We start from the raw sequence: 17,417 nt of genomic DNA on the forward strand, positions 1-17,417 counted from the left end.
CAGTCCTCCAGTAGCAGAGCGGTACGTCAGCAGACTCATCCAACTAGAAACCGGGTTTCGATGCTCGTGGTGAACAGAGCACAGATAGTCCATTTTGTAAGATTTTGCTCAATTTCAAACAAATTAACACACATATAAATAATTAACAATAAAATACCAGAAAGAAGTATAAGGACTTGCACTATTTACACTCTCCTAGTAAGTAAAAAAATTGATTAATTTTTGTAACACTTTGTTTTATAGCACTAATTTAGAGTATTTCTAACATTTAATTTTATCACAGACCTGACGTATATCCAATTTACTATAAATCATGTTTCAGTATCTCCTCAAATACGTTTTCAAGGATAAGATATACAACATCAACTAGGATTTTCCTTAATCAAAAATACAGAGGCTCTGTCCTAAACGTCTAACCAAACAATAAACCATTTTCTAAAACAATGCTTAAAACAGTCAGACCAATACTAATTCAAATGTTTTTTTTTTCTTTTATGGAAGACGCTGAACAATTGTTCCTAACGTTAGCCTTGCTACCAAAAGAGGTTTGATTTGTGTTAATTGTTAAACAGTCACTTCAATAGACGTGTTTTGCTAAGCTTCTTTTGAGTTGTAGGATAAATTTTGTCAGAGCAGGAGCTTTATTTTCAATACTTTATTCGAGCTTCTTCAAATAGAACTACTTCTTCACAGTCCAGCATGGCCGGGTGGTTAAGGCGCTTGACATATAATCTAGGGGTCGGTGGTTCAAATCCCCATCGCACCAAACGTGCTCGCCCTTTCAGCCGTGGGGGCGTTATAATGCGATGGTCAGTCCCACTATTCGTTGGTAAAAGAGTAGCCCAAGAACTGGCGGTGGGTGGTGATGACTAGCTGCCTTTCCTCTAGTCTTACACTGCTAAATTAGGAACGGCTGGTGCAGATAGCCCTCGTGTAGCTAAGCGCGTAATTCAAAAATACACAAAATAAAACTTTTCACTATAATTATTGTTTAAAGTAATCCTTTCCTTAACGAAAATGCAAGCTTAAAGTATGTTGTTGTTCTTTTATTTTTCTATATGAGCACTTCTTCCCTTTTTTGAGACTTTGACAATGTTTTGTTTCATCAGTTATAATATTATCTTTAAAATCTAATGAACAGTTCGTACTATCTCGACTTTTATTACATACAAACAATATTCAAGCCAAACTGAACGTTTTTAGTGAACTTTTTAAAATAATTTTTGGTTGCCTCCCGCTAGTACAGCGGTAAGTCTACGGATTTACAACGCTAAAATCAGGGGTTTGATTCCCCTCGGTGGGCTCAGCAGGTAGCCCAATGTGACTTTGCTATAAGAAAACACACACATACACACACATTTTTGGTTTTAATAATAGTTTACTTGACTTCTTAGTTGCATTTTACGTTATTAAAACTAAGCATCAGCGATGAGTCTGAGGATTCACACCACTAAAAACCAGATTTCGATAATGTTGGTGGCCACAGCCCGATAGCTCATTGTTTAGATTTGCGCTTAACAACAAAAAACCTGAGCATCTATCTGTCATGCGCGTCACCATGATGTTTTTATAGGGGGTCTTTTGTAAAGTCCCCCCAGTGGCACAGCGGCATATCTGCGGACTTACAACACTAGAATCCGGGTTTTGATACCTGTGGTGGGCATAGCACAGATAGCACATTGTATAGCTTTGTGCTTAATTACAAATATCAACGATATCAAAAGTGGGTTTCTCTTCATCAAAAATTTCATTCTGCCAATTGAAAATTGCAAATGGAGTGCCCAAATTATCAGACTATGCCAGGTCCTATAGGCCTAAGTAAACAGTGAGTCTGAGTCAGTAGAGGAAATTCAAAACAAAACAAACAAATTAGTTTTATGTTATTGTAAGCTAAGCAAATTTATTGCAGAACAATACAAAATAAAATGCACAATGAAATGTACTCCTGTACAGAAGAATTATAAATGTAATACATATATATACGTTGTTGTCACTAGGTAGCGATGTGTTAACAATTTTTGAAAGTACTTCAGTGATTGCTGTGCTATAGTTATGTATTGGGGACAGGTTTATTCTGTGCGAAAGTTCTTAGAGTGAACCTGTAGTATATATAAATTGCAAAAGTAAGTTTTTGATTAAGTAGTGTATACAAAACTTGGTTAAATTTACCGCTCACATGTTGGTAGTATAAATGCTTATCTGTAATCATAAGTTGTTGAACGTTAAAACTTACACTATGATGTACAGGGTGGCCCGTAAATCCCTACCCGTCCATATGTTATTATGTTATATTCAATTACGCATGTATTATAAACTTGTTTCTTTTTACCCGGTATTTGGAACAATACCCCTGCTATGTTGAGGAAAATTTTTCACAGAACATGGCGTCGCATAATATTATGTAGCGAGAATGAGGGACAGCACACAGATACACTGGATACATAAGATATATGGATGGGTAGGGACTTATGGGCCATCCTGTAGATTAAAATAGATTCGTTTTTACTATTCACATAGGCTTAGTTTTTATGCGCTATAACAAAATGATAAAGTTAATTTTGAACGTTAAGGCCCTGGGTGATATTTGCTTTTATCAGTTTTCATCTACTGCATAATTAGTATTTTGTATAAAATTAAAAGGTACATACATATAAAGCTATAATCTATAATCAGTTTATATTTATACCATTTTAATTTTATATGAAATCCAGATATGTTTACTTCACAATTTCTGCCACTGCTACTATGTGTTACTAGTACTCCTTGTAGAGAGAAATAATATTACAGTGTTAATATAGTTATGACAGTTATTTACGCAGTCTGTGATTTTGGCTATGTTATGAACACAAGTAATTTGGAATTTAACTAGTTTAAGGTTATTAACTGAACTACAGTTAACTACAGTATGTAAATTGTAATCATGAAAACAAGTTATGAGAGAGTATACCTGTGACTATTGTGTATATTGTCTTTAGAATAACAGCTACATGACTGATATATGTAATCAAATAAAAATAGTTGCATAACTATTGTGAAAGGAATTTACACTGTTTATTATATACACAACCACACTGGAACATTATGTATTACTAGGTGATATAAATCCAATCAAACCTTGCATATCATAACCTAGTATTTAAATACTTGTTTTTGTGAACAACCAAGATTATTATGTATTACTAGGTGATCTAAATCAAACCTTGCCTATCATAACCTAAACTAGGATAATCCAACTAAACCTAACCTAACTGTGACTTAGATGATGTAAAAAATAGCTCTATCTCTATAAAAACAAAAAAATATTTCACATGATGTTTCATATTTCAAGAAAAATAAACCAGAAAGATGGCTAAAGGTAAGAAAATCAATTGCCATAGGTTAAATTTTATTGTCCTTCACTAAAATTTTGAAACTAATGCCTTTCCATGTTACAACACAAAACTGTGAAATGGTGATATGTTGGAACAAGTAGCAAACATGGCCTATAAAAAATAAATTTACCAAACACATGCAGTTATGGTTCTATGTTATATATAACTTAACATTTTAGAACAACATGGGATTTATTGGTTCTTTTCAGTTGTTCCATACTCTAAACTAAATTAAACTAGTTGAAATAAATAAAGAAAAAATCATAAAGTCAGTCCAATGTATAAATATATCTATATGTATATATATTTTATTGTACTACCTTCATGTATGTGGTCAGTACCCTAGACTTACTAGGACAGCATGTAATATAGCAGATAGTAAAGGAAGGTACTACATTTATGAAATGTCAAATTATAAATAACTGATCTTGGTTGTTTACAAAAACAAGTATTTAAATACTAGCAGTTAGTACAAAGAATGTAGAACATTCAAAGATTTGTAGAAAAAGTTACTTAATATTAATTGGTTGATCATTTTGATACAAAAAATTTGGTTATTGTGATATTATATTTGTTTCATCTAAGTATCTTATTTTTTTTCATAACCAAAAACCTAATTTTGGAATAAAATTATTTGATAGTTTATCTATTGTTTTTTTTTTCTTTTAAATTTATGTATTTATTTTTGTAACAGACCTTTTTTGTAAATACTTACAATTTTTACTATTTGTGCCACTATTGTTCTTACTTGCTAATGAGTTGTAATAACTTCGGACTTGATATATTAGTTGATCTAACTTAAAATAATGAGCCTTTGGACATGCTCATGAAGAAAACTGTGCACTTTTGTGGATAAACTTAATGTTTTATTATAGTTCTAGTATTGAAATAGTCCATTGTAAGAAAATTGGAAAGCAGAGTGCAAGATGCATATGTATTATAGAATATTCTTAAACTTATATGCTGTGTTACTTAGATCTGCACTTAATGTACAGAAGCTTCATAATCATAGTGAATATTTGTTAACTATTTAATTGATGTATGTGAAAAGCATACTATAATTTCTGTTTAGAGTATCTTGTGTTTAAACAGTTTTGCTGAAGAAAATCTTTCAAATAAATTTTATTTTGTTAGCTGATGTGCCATTTATAAACATTGTATTTTGTTGTATGCTTCCAAAATTGTTACTATATATTTGCACATACAAGTTAACTACAGTTAGAAATATAGACACACAAATACATATGTTAATAGTAAGTTCAATTGTGTGGAATCATTGAGTATTACTATAACAAATCATTTTTTTATATGATGTGGTAATGTAATGTTACCAATTTTTTTATCATGTATAAATGGTTTTTGCTTGTTTGTTAACATACTGTGATAGTTAATGAATATTTCATCTAGATTGTTACTTTCCTTCATCTCTAATGGGTAAGGTAAAAAGAAAAAAAAAGAAAAATTCTAGTCCCTCCCCAATTTTGGAAAGAATGTATCTTGTTAGCACTTGGAATATGAATCTGAAGTTCTATGTAATTGATCCTTGTTTATGAGACTACATTGTAATAATTAATGATGAAATTTGGGTATGATTTGTGAGAGTAAACTCACAAAAGGAATGGTCTAATTATGTAATTTTGCCCTCAAAGTTTTCACAGCTAATATCATTATGATATATTCTTCTCCCCACCTTTTTCCAAAAAATTAGATTCTTTTCTATTTTAAAGACAACTAAAATTTAACATACTGTTTCACATGATAATTATAAGTCTTGTGTAAATTTATATGACAAATGTCATTACCTACTTAGTTTTAGGTATCACAATCAGATACTTAGTCAAAGGTTATTTTTCAGTTATCATGCTCAAGTCTGTCTTTCTTTCTTTCGACAAAAGCATAATCATCACATTTCTCTAAATAAATTTGTCTATATTATTACTTTCAAATTTTTTATTATTGAAACATGCCAGCTAGAAATATCACAGTTCAACCAATTTAAAAACCTCTCAATAACAACATGAATGATGAGGGCTGTCTTTAAAATGTCTATTTTTTAAAATTTATTTATTTAATAGTTTTGGATTAGATGATCAGATAGTTGAGAAAGACTGATACCCGCCTTGTTCTTAAACATTGTGCTATGTTATTTATCACTATCCTTTGGTGCTTTTTTACCACCAAACACGTTTTTATCAGCAATTTATTTTAATTTGTACAATTAGAATACGAGTAATAATTAACATTTTTATGATACATTATCAAAGCATTTAAACTGCTCACTCAAAAATGCCTTATCCAAGGAAGTAGTAGCCTTAAAAAAGTATTCTAAACAGTGGTTTTCAAACTTTTTTTGTTCTCAGAACTTCTGAATTATATCAACTGATTTCAATGAAGTGTTTATGATATGCTGCCATTTCTCTGCTGTAATTATTGTAACCTTTTCATCAACTACCTGAAAGGAATCTGCAGACCACAGAATGGGAACTGCTACCATGAGAAAAGGAAAATGACTGTTGAATCCCTTTAATTTTCTTAATCTAACTGTAATTGTATGAGGGGCTTATACTATTCAATTTTTTAAAATTTTCCAAACTAATATCCATCTTTTTTCCTTTATTTTAAAGTACAGTTTAAGATTAGCTTTACCACCATTTGTTAATACCCAAACATAAATAATCTCATCTTTATAGTTTGCTATAAAAATGGTAGTAAATATTTGATAAATAATTCATTTTTGATTGCATTCACATTAGTTTAATTTAACCCTAGGTATTTTCTTTAATCTTTTGTGTTTCTATAAGCTTAAAAGTGTAAAGTCATATTTAATGTTCTATGTCAACAGTCATCCTCCTAGCAATTGTTGTGAAAGGGTAAACAGTAAACTTTCCAAATATATAACTCTGAAATGGAAGTCTCCCATTGTAATCCTCTTTATAGCATTAGCAAAACTTGAATACTATTACTTATTTTTATCATTACTAATAATAATTAAGAATGTTATTACTTTAAATTTTGTAATAAATTATGATATAATGTTTTGAAAATATGCTACACTGCAGCTGTTAGTAAGAATGTAAATTAATAACATGATTGTTTTGCTTTGCATTTTGAGGAAGCAACCAGGCAGTTACAAGTATTGATGCTGAGAGGAGGATTATTCTACCTTGAACGTGTATTTTTATCCAGTAAGGCAATATTGTTAACCATTACTAAGATTTAATTGGAGCAGTTTAAATCAACCCCGTGGAACATGTAATGATTGTGTACTTTCTTAAAAACCAGTTCAGCCATATGTATAAAAGATTGATATTGTAGTAATTTGTTTTTTAAATTCTTTATTATTGTAATGAATGTCTGTTAAATAAAATTACTAAAAGTGACAGAAGGCAATTTGACCCATCTGGTTCACTTTTTCACTGACTGAAACCTACTAAATAAACAGAATGATGCTTTTCACATCAAAATAAACTAACAACATTAACCATCTTATCAATTACACTATTCCTCACACGTATGACTATAGAAAAATATTTGTGGAAATGAATAAATCTACATATGAGAAGGTATAGTAATATCATAAACAAGTAAAGTCAGAATCAAAATACATATACTAATGGAAAGTAAAGACTACTAACTACCTAACTAAGAATTCAGTGTTCTTGGTAGTGTTAATCGTGTTATTTCCATCTATTGTCCCTGATATTTTACAGACATAAAACAAAAAATTTTGAGATCCACGTAATATAGGTTTCACTGGTATGCTGTGAACATTTGAATGAAAGACAAGATATTGCTTTAATGTTGGGGATATATTCATCAAAATGCATGCAATGGTTTTTTTATACATTATTTAAAAAGTTGTTTTTGTTCTCTTTTGAAACCATTTCTTATTATATTTTGTCACCCTTTTGTGCATAAATTTAATTGCAGTTATGAAAAAATGGGCAATCTCATCATCATATAGAGATTAATTACATTATAAGAAAACAATTTTAGAGAATCACAATATTACTACAGTCCATGTCTTGTCTGATCAAGCTCTTTCTGACCTTGCATCTTGACAATAGCCTCGCACAATAGTTTCTGGTGCAAAACATTGTCATATTCAAAGCACATCTCCCTACATACCTTCCCTAAACCTTCTAGTGTACAAAGAGAATGACTCCTAGTAATACCAGTTTCTACATTCCAGCTGTACAAATATCCACTGACACTATGTTCTGGACTAGGACCCTCTGAATTAATAAATATTCTCTACAATACCAGTTAAAAAATCTTAACACCATTAAATTTCTAAGTTAATGATGTGAATGTAATTAATGACAATCTCATACCAGACCTATTAGGAGTCCCACTTATGACTTTTGTTGAATCACAATAACGCCCAATTACCCTACCTTCTATTTTCAACTACCAACACATTTTTATTAGACATATAAAATTCTAACTTTATAAATAATATTTAGTGCAGAACTTTATTAAATGTTTTATAGAAGATGAGATATATATCACTAATGAGTATGCACTTATGGTAGGAAAATAAAGTGATGGGGACTTCTAAGGTCATATTAAGAATTAATCATTAAAATCCAGCTTACAAGTTTACAGTAAATTGCCTCCATGAATAAATGTTTGTTGCCATTTTCACAACACAAGCAATTAATTTTCCCTTGATTTTAACTCTAAAATAGCAATAAATGATTGATGTTTAACTATATAACTAATATTGTTATTGATTCTTGCCCTAATTGTAATGTGTAAAAGTTTCATGTAAAATTACACTTTACTAATGTGATATAATTCATCTAATAAAATTTGTTGATCAGTAGTGTAATAATATAGCATCTTTACCACTACTGTGTTTCTTCTATCCCAGCTAGCCTGGTATTGGACAAAAGGTCTTATTGGCACTAGATGTAGTAAGTATAGTGTGGTTGAAATGTATTGTTAAACATTCTTTTCTTCTTTCACTTAAGTTCTCAGAATTTTTTTTTAAAGTGAAATCCCATTTGCAATTTTCAAACATTAATTCAACAACTTTTGAACAATATATTTTATAAAGTCTGTATGTACTTTTTAAATTTCAATAGATCTTGCTGCAGATAGAAGTTTTTACCCTCTTGAAGTTCTTCCAACCTTTCTGGAAGCAAGTTCTTGATTTAGTGAACAATGATAAAATATACAAAATTCTTCTATTTTTCTATAAACATAAGGGAATAGCATAGAAAATGTATCTTGGGCTGTATTAAAACTTTTTTTTAGTAGATTGGGAAAGTTTTATATGATTTTAAAGAGATAATAATGAAAAATGTTTTTGTTCTTGATGTTCTTGGAGAAATTGTATCACTAAGGTTGGAAAAAATGTGGAGAATTGGGTTGAGGTTTCTCAAAGAAGAGAATCAAAAGGATATCTATTGGAAGTTTCATCAGAATAGTGTGTTCTGTTCTATCTCAAAGTTTTAATTTTACTACATTTTACGTGGAATGTTAACTGAAAATGTGAACAAAAGTTATATAATTCCTGTAAGAGATTTTGAAAGATGACTAATGGAACATGACTGAAATGTTAACAAGTTACATGACTGTTGGGAAGACTCTTGTAAATTGTCTCAGAAGGGATGACTAACAAACAGATGCTTATAGATTTGGGAAACCATCATCTTAATTGTTTGTCTTCCTCTTCTGTGAATGTGTCAATCCCAGCTGAATTGAAATCTTCAGATTAGAGCCCATGAGAGAAAGACCTGTTCATACTCTTGAGACCCTATTTGGAGTTCTGGGTGTAATTTTGGTCCCTTCACTTTGCTAAGGACATCAAGAGAAGTTTTGGAACATATTTGGTAATAATAATTTTAAGATATACTTCAAAAGTAAACCAGAAGTAAAGTTTTTAAGATTCATTGATCATTTGTAAATCTAGTTTTGTGAAGCCTTTTGGATTCTTAGAGGGTATAATGTTTTCTTTATCAAGGTTTGGTTTTAAAAAATCCAAGTGTGTTCATAGATTTTGACCATGGAATAACATTGCAGAAGTGTTATTAGTTGTGATGTTAGGATTGTTCTGATAGGTTCATAAGAAACTTGACAAATTTCTTTGAACACAGCCTTTCTCTAACTTCGTTGATTATAATGCCTTTTTTAGGGTCTGTACATATTTCTCTGCTTTGCCTTTCATGGCAGGCACTAATTTCAGTTGTTTCATGTCACTCCTTGTAATAAACTGGTCAAATACCTTTAAAGTGAATTAAGGCCAGTTTTCATTTACTTATCTTTGTGGTAAATTATTTTGTGCAAAAACACCCACAGAAAAATCTTACTGGTCTGTGCTGAGGTTGTAGATGGTATAGAAGGTTTCTTCAGCAGTTTTGAATAGGCATTCAAGAGGGTAAGATCACACATTTCCTTACAATAGATCAGTAATGTCTACATGCACAAGCTGACATTGTTTGCTTGGCCATTCTCAGAAGTGTATAGACACTGGTGTGTATATTTTAGTAATTGTTGACTTTTAGGAAAACACTCACACCATGCAAAACTGGCAAGAGTTTTCAATTTAACCATTCCCAGCTGTCCTTCGTCTACTAACTGTAAGACTGTTGGCCATCACTTTTGGAATTCTTTGAGTAAGCATTCTTGCTAAAATGACATAATAGAGTGATCAGGTGAGCCCTTCCATCCTTACATAATGAAAGCACAAACTTTAAAGAGAACTGGATCAATCTGAATTTCTCACTTCACTGGATTTAAGTAACTTTTCTACTTGAGAGATGTAAAACACTTCTGCAGTATCAGTGAGATGTGTGTACTGCAGTTGGAGATTTGATAAAGCATCTGCATTCATGTGTTTTTTTTGTATTTTTGTACTGTGTTTTGTTGCCCAGGTGAGAAAAAGATAGTACATATCACTGTAACTCAACAACTTTCATAATTGGAATTCCCTTACAGGGACCAAATGTGGATATAGTGGCTGGTGATTAATGATCAAAGTGAAATGGTGCCCATATAAATGAATAGACTTTCACTTCCCAGACTAGAGTCAACCAGTTCATGAGTTTGCTCTGCCAGTGTTATGAAGTGGGAGGCAGTTGATACAGGTCTACTCTACCTGGCATAGTGTAATAGAGTTGCTTCAAGTTTATGTGGTGATGCATCACATTTTAGTTTATTTGGTACTCTTGGGCCATGAAAGGTCAACACTTGTTTTGAGCAAATCAGATGTTTAGCTTTAAGTAATGCATATCATATCACATTGTGTTGTCCATGTAGCATTCTTTTGAATAACTGACTGAGTAGTAATTAACAGTTGCCACCAGGGCCAAGTTATTTATTTGGCACAATGGGTACAGTGTCTAGGGCCTATGAAAACTATGGGTCCATGATAATTTTCCTTTAAAGTTAATCTCAGAGGGCCAAAAAATAATAAGCATGAAAATATGTACACATTTTACTGTAAAAACTTTATTAATCTTTAAATTATATGACATATTTTTGTATATATGCATTCATATAAATATACAACTGATATTTAACTACATTGTATTAATACATATAAACAGCAAGCATACATTATACACATATAAATACTTAAATTTCAAACCAGAATTTGAATTTTGGTTTAACTTGTATGGCTGGTAGGGCCATGAAAAGAAGTTGCCTGGACCCTATGATAATCTTGATCTGGCACTGGTTGCCACATTTGGTTGAAAATGGCAGTAGTAGTTGACAAGATCAAAATATGCACTGACTTTGGTCACGTTCTCAGATATTGGTACCTTGGTGACAACTTCCACTGTATCAGATGTCTTTTGAAGATCATGTTTATAAATCACTCAGCTACAACATAAAAATTTATGTTGGAAAACCTTGGAAGGAGGAACACATATATTTACATTATGAAATGTTCCAAAACTCATTATTGTTCAAGTGTTTTTATCATTCTTGACACAGATGATTAAAGGTCTGGCATGGCCTGGTGGTTAGGGAGCTTGACTCACAATTTTCAGATCACAGTTTTGAATTCTCATCACCAAACGTGTTGTTTCAGCTGTGGGGTCATTAAAATGTGATGTTCAGCCCCATTACTTGTTGGAAAAAGTAGCCAAAGAGCTGGTGGTGAGAAGTGTTGACCAGCGGCCTTCTCTCTAGTCTATCAGGAATGGCTAGTACAAGTAACCTTTCAGTAGCTTTGTGCAAAATTCAAAAACTAAATTAAAATCCATCTTCAACTGTATGTAGATAGGCTTGACACACATCTGTCTTTGTGAACTTTTTCTGAAGAGCTAGTATTGCAAAAATATCTTCAATTCTTGGTAATGAGTGTTAAGATATTACTAGCATGGGGTTAATGGTAACTTTAAAATCACCACAAACACCCATTGATTCATTTAATTTATAACTGGAATAATTAGTATAACACATTTAATTTTAGTCAAAATTCTCTTCTACAATATTTCTAATCAACTTAGTTTTTAGGAAATAAAGCACTGGTCTTGTTTTAATAAACTTAGATATTGCCCCTTTTATTAAGTTCATTTTACATTTATTACACTATGTAACAAAATTTTTTACTTTTTCTTGTTCCTGGGCATAAAGTGTTATTTCCCAATTGCTTATGCCTAAAGTAAATGGAAAAGACCTATTTTTCTCTTCAGACTTTGCTTTTGTGAGTTGGGAGCATATAACGAAAACATGATGGGAGACTATATTTGGGGCTGGTACGTGGAAGTGATTTATGTTGCAATTGTAAATATCGAAAAACTACTCACTTCTAAACATTTTTGTTCATTTTTGTATAACTTTAGTATAAATACATGTAAATCTTGATTCATATGTTGTTTTATTCAGACCTTATGTGAATGAAAATGTGCGAATTTGCCCGTTTTTACATAGAAAATAGGTTAATTTCTAAATTTCATTATCCAGGTCACAGAAGCAAAGTTTGAAGGGAATAATGGCCATTTTCTCTACTTTTACAACACAAGCAATTAAGAAATAATGCATACTATCCATGAACAAAATTTGTGTTACATAGTGTTATTGGTGGATTTTACTACTGCTTTGTCAACAGGCTAATTGATATGTTCCACTTTTTTACATTTGTGACACATCATTTCATTGAACCTGCATTCATCTAATTTATGGTATGATTATGCATGCCTGAAACATTTTCAGGTTTACTGAATTTGACTTTTCATCACTTTTGGAACTTTGTATACTTGTAAATTTCATTTGAAATTTATTCACAGATAGTTTCTGCATAATGTTGCCCTTTGTAATTAAACAAGGGTTTTAATTGCTGTTTTGTCAGAAATTTTAATTTCAGCATTTTTTTAGAGTCTTTACATTTGATAAAAAATATTTCTATATCGATTCATTTCAGATACAACATATGCAAGACTGTCCTTCAATGAATCATTCAGTGTACTGCCAGAAATATAATATTCAGATAGTTTTATGTGCTTTGCTACATAGTTCTTAATGTATAAATAGAACAGTGTGGAAACCTTGCTGTTTGGTCAGATATTTTAAAATGGTGCTCATGCTAGAAAAATTGATAGGGCAATTATTGCACTTTGTCTTTGCTTGTTTTGGTAAATTTGAGGACACATTTCCCTGTGTTGTATATTAATGTTGAATAATTTGAATTATGCAATACAGTCACTTACATTCAAATCACTGAACTTGCACATCTAATAGTATAATTACACAAAGAAATTTTGGAAACTGATAGACCATTCCTGTTGAACAAGACTTGATGTCAGAAATGGTCTGAAATGTTTCCATCTGCTTTGGTACTATCATATGAGTGCAGTGAAAAAACTGTTTCAAAAACAAAGTTTTCCTTACTTAATAGCAACATTATGTACTGATTGTGTTTGTTGTTGGAGATTGGTGATCATTTGTACAACTAATTGCTGACTTTTGGTGTTATCTATTGATCTTAGATCTGGATACATTTTGGAATATTGTGTAATTTTATACCATCAATGTGACCAACTTACATCATTAGGATCAAGTAAAATGTCCATAATTGTTTGTTTTTTGTATGGTTGTTCTTAGGGTGGTTTTTCTATGGTTGTGATTTCAGGTTGAAAATATAAACTCAAATTTTAATGTAATAGATTTAAGTTTATGAAATCTAGATATAGGCTAGTCCTCTAACAAAATCATTTCTTGCTTAGACTTTTGAACACTAATAGTTTGACTGATGATGTATTGTATTCTGGTTGGAATTTATTAAAAGTTTAAGATAGGTATATGGTTGTGGATTTGATGTTAATGTTGGTTGCTTTGATAGCTATTGGAGTACCTGTAGATAGGCAGAATGAATTCCTTATGTGAATTTTTTTTCTTGTATTTTTTATTTATTTAAGAATACAAGAAAAAAATGTACATGTAGATGTGTGAAATTATGACTGTATTTTAGAGAAAAATAATGGCAACTGCCAAAATTCTATATTTTACACACTAATTATAACAGAGCTTTGCATTGTTTCAAAATGTATTGGTCTCATAATTAACTTTAATTTCTTAATAGATTCAAGACGTGTATCATTATTTCCATCAAGTGTGAATATGTATGCAGAAAGTGATAATTGTATTCCTAACAAGAAGTCTTGTCCTGATGTTCCGGTTATTGGGACTCACAATGGAACTTTTCACTGTGACGAAGCTCTTGCTTGTTTTATTTTAAAAACCTTACCAGAATACAAGAATGCTAAAATTCTCAGGTGTGTTTTTTTTAATTTGTAATCTGTAATTTTCAATCATTGGTTATATATTTAAATTGGAGTGCTAGGTAGTAAGTGTCAGTAACATCATTATTATTAGTTCTGAGTTGTTGATTATATAAAATATTTCATGTACTATATTTTGTGTGCATATGCTTATGTATATGTGTGTAAATTTCCACTTATGAAAAAATATTGAAACTAATTAGGTGGTCTTATTTTAAAACACTGTCGTCTCAATTAGAAGTTATTCTTATAAATTACCTATTGTACAACAATTAAAGTAAAAGAGATGGATAATATGGATGATATAAACAATGTCTACAAGTTAAATATATCATTATACTTAACATTTCATATCATTTTTAACAACAATGTGATATTTAAATATATATCATAGTTATAATAGTTAAGAAACACAAATTGTGCTGTATTTAATTTTCCAAGTTCTTTGAGATGTGAAGATATCACTAAAAATAGTTGTTGTGGATGCATCAAAGAAACTTGAGCAAACTGAATAAGCTTAGCACATAGTAGGTATAATTTCAGGTTATTGCAAAGTCAAATTCTTGTGATATATTTGTATAAATTGACTTACTGGAAACTTAAACCTTCTGTGTTTACATGGTTGATGCAGCAGCTAGCCTATATGTTGTTAGCTTGAAGATAAAGTGAGTTATAACCTTAAGATTACCAGATGTGTCATAATAGAGGTCATATGTGTGCATAATTACGAGTTATATGTTTATTAAAATTTTATAAGATATACAAAAAAAAAGTAACAGCATATTTCCAATATGAAGGTGTAGCAAGACCTCATGTTTCAAATTATCATGTGTATTTTTATGTAATGCAACATAAAAAAACATTCCATTGCTTCAGGTATCTTTTTACTAAACAAAAAACCCACAGATAAAATGATGAGAGATCTATAAAAAGGAATGAACTAGCATTTCATTAGGTTACTTGCAGTTGAAAATTTAAAAAGAGTATTATCACAATAAAACTAGTGTTATCTAATTAGATTGTTTCATTACTACTTGAAGTTGCTTTTATTTTAACTTAGAGAATTTCATGCTACCAGTCTTGTAAAGCTCACCTAAAATTCATGTGAATTTGTGCTATTACTCCACCAATATAGTGTGCCACACCTTCTAATGCAAATGCTACCTCCTATGTTCACACATGAAAATCTTCATTCTTTTTCTCAGCATAGTTGTGTTTACTTATTCATGTTTATTTTTGCCAAGGATTGTAACTTTCTTTGTATTCTCAACCTTTTAATATGAATTCTCAAATTAATATAAATTTTCTTTTTCTATCCCTGCCACACATTTCACTTTACAGATTTGAAGCTGAAGTTGAGAATGATGAAATGGATTGACTCTTACATCTCATTCTTTCATAATTACTGAATATCTCTCGACTCTCCCATCTCATTCTTTCATAATTACTGAATATCTCTTGACTTTTCCATCCCATTCTTTTCATAATTACTGAATATCTCTCGACTATTCCATCCCATTCTTTCATAATTACTGAATATCTCTTGACTTTTCCATCCCATTCTTTCATAATTACTGAATATCTCTCGACTATTCCATCCCATTCTTTCATAATTACTGAATATCTCTCGACTTTTCCATCCCATTCTTTCATAATTATTGAATATCTCTCAACTCTTCCATCTCATTCTTTCATAATTACTGAATATCTCTCGACTTTTCCATCCCATTCTTTCATAATTATTGAATATCTCTCAACTCTTCCATCTCATTCTTTCATAATTACTGAATATCTCTCGACTATTCCATCCCATTCTTTCATAATTATTGAATATCTCTTGACTCTTCCATCCCATTCTTTCATAATTACTGAATATCTTTTTTCCCACCATAAGTATGTCTCCTAACTATTGTTTCCATTATTCTTCCCTGTTGGAGCCACACTAAGTATTTACTTAGATTTCAGTTTGCTCCCACTATTTTATGTTTTATTTGTTCTGCCTTACCTGGTTGCATGTAGAAATTATTGTTCTGATATAATTATTTACCTACTCTCATAGTTATAGCTATTCTCCATTTGACTACTTTTAATGTGCAACATTTTTGCTCCTCATTCCTTGATATAACATATATAAGCAATACTATTTTGTTATAGTTCATTAGTACTTCACATGTACATATTGTATGCCATATTTCATCCTAGTTCCTTACTCCTTCATATCTTCACATAGACTATAATTATTAGACCTGGTTAATTGATACATCACATATCACAAGGAGTTAAGGTTTACACATAATTGTTTATTACATACACTATCACCCATAGCCAATGTTTTTAAATATGGTTACTTACTCCATTACTTGTACTCTGGTAGATAATATTTAATTGTCTTTCCTTACTCCTTTACACATACTGAAGATAGTGTTCAGGCATTTTAAGGTGTTTGGAAAGCCCTGCACATCATTTTGAGCTGTCTTTTTAACATGGTCACATCCTACCCATATTTTAGTTCTTCACAGGTTCTCCATTCTTTTTCTCTCTCATTGTTCTTCCTCTTTTTGTTGTTACACCTCTCATTGCTCAATTCCCCTTTCTGATCTGCTGTGTCTCAATCGTCAATCTGGTCTGTCCCATCTTTATTTTTTTTATAATGCATGTTCTTCTTTCCATCTCCTCCCTCAGGTCCTTGCTCATTTTCAGGACACTCCTTAATGAGTCCCTTTGATGGCCCCTCACAGTCCATTTCAACTGTATTTCTATTATTCTTTCTCCTCGAGTCAGCTTTATTTTCCCCTTCTCAATTTTCCATTCATTCTGATCCACTCTTAAACATTTCTCTTTCCTTGAGATATGACATTCCTTTATTATTGCATGCAAGATTGTCTAGTTCATCTCCCTGATCATGCAGCTGTCCTTTTGTTCCACTTCTCTTATCTTTCTGCCTCTTCCATGTGCTGATGTATGGGATGTACTTAATACCTTAGTCTTGTTCTTATTCCTTTGACTTCATTATACTGTGACATATTCCTTTTCTTTCACAGGATGGTTCTTCTGTGATCTGCAAGTCTCATCCGTCTTGGATTTTAGGACATATTTTCTATACCTTTTACCTTTCTTGGTTTCCCTATTTCTCTGCCTTTTTTTCTACTTTCTACCCTTGTTTGTTCCTTTTCTGTCCATTGCCCCCCTTTACTTCTCACCTGATTTTATTTTTGTGATCCTCTATACTCTTTCTTACCCAAATCTTTATCAAACCTCTAGCAGATGCCTTTGCTCTTCCTGGACTACTGAGTCCTATTTGTACTTACCA

At 31.2% G+C, this 17,417-nt stretch overlaps 1 protein-coding gene across 4 annotated transcripts in view; it reads left to right on the plus strand.

The window, feature by feature from the left end:
- The first annotated feature begins 1,994 nt into the window (after positions 1-1,994).
- The window catches only part of LOC143249350 (MYG1 exonuclease), a 42,020-nt gene continuing 26,597 nt past the window's right edge, over positions 1,995-17,417 (plus strand). Inside the window, exons 1-4 of one of the 4 annotated variants that reach the window (XM_076499053.1) lie at positions 2,037-2,123; positions 6,484-6,556; positions 8,248-8,290; positions 13,909-14,101. In XM_076499053.1, coding sequence (XP_076355168.1) covers positions 13,947-14,101 — 155 coding nt within the window. In that variant the 5' untranslated portion in view covers positions 2,037-2,123; positions 6,484-6,556; positions 8,248-8,290; positions 13,909-13,946. Of the gene's footprint in view, positions 2,124-6,483; positions 6,557-8,247; positions 8,291-9,193; positions 9,212-13,908; positions 14,102-17,417 lie in introns of those variants that run through there. The other 3 variants (XM_076499051.1, XM_076499052.1, XM_076499054.1) reach the window with 3 other exon arrangements.

The sequence above is a fragment of the Tachypleus tridentatus genome, chromosome 4 (genome assembly GCF_004210375.1).
Source record: "Tachypleus tridentatus isolate NWPU-2018 chromosome 4, ASM421037v1, whole genome shotgun sequence".
NCBI lineage: Eukaryota > Metazoa > Arthropoda > Merostomata > Xiphosura > Limulidae > Tachypleus > Tachypleus tridentatus.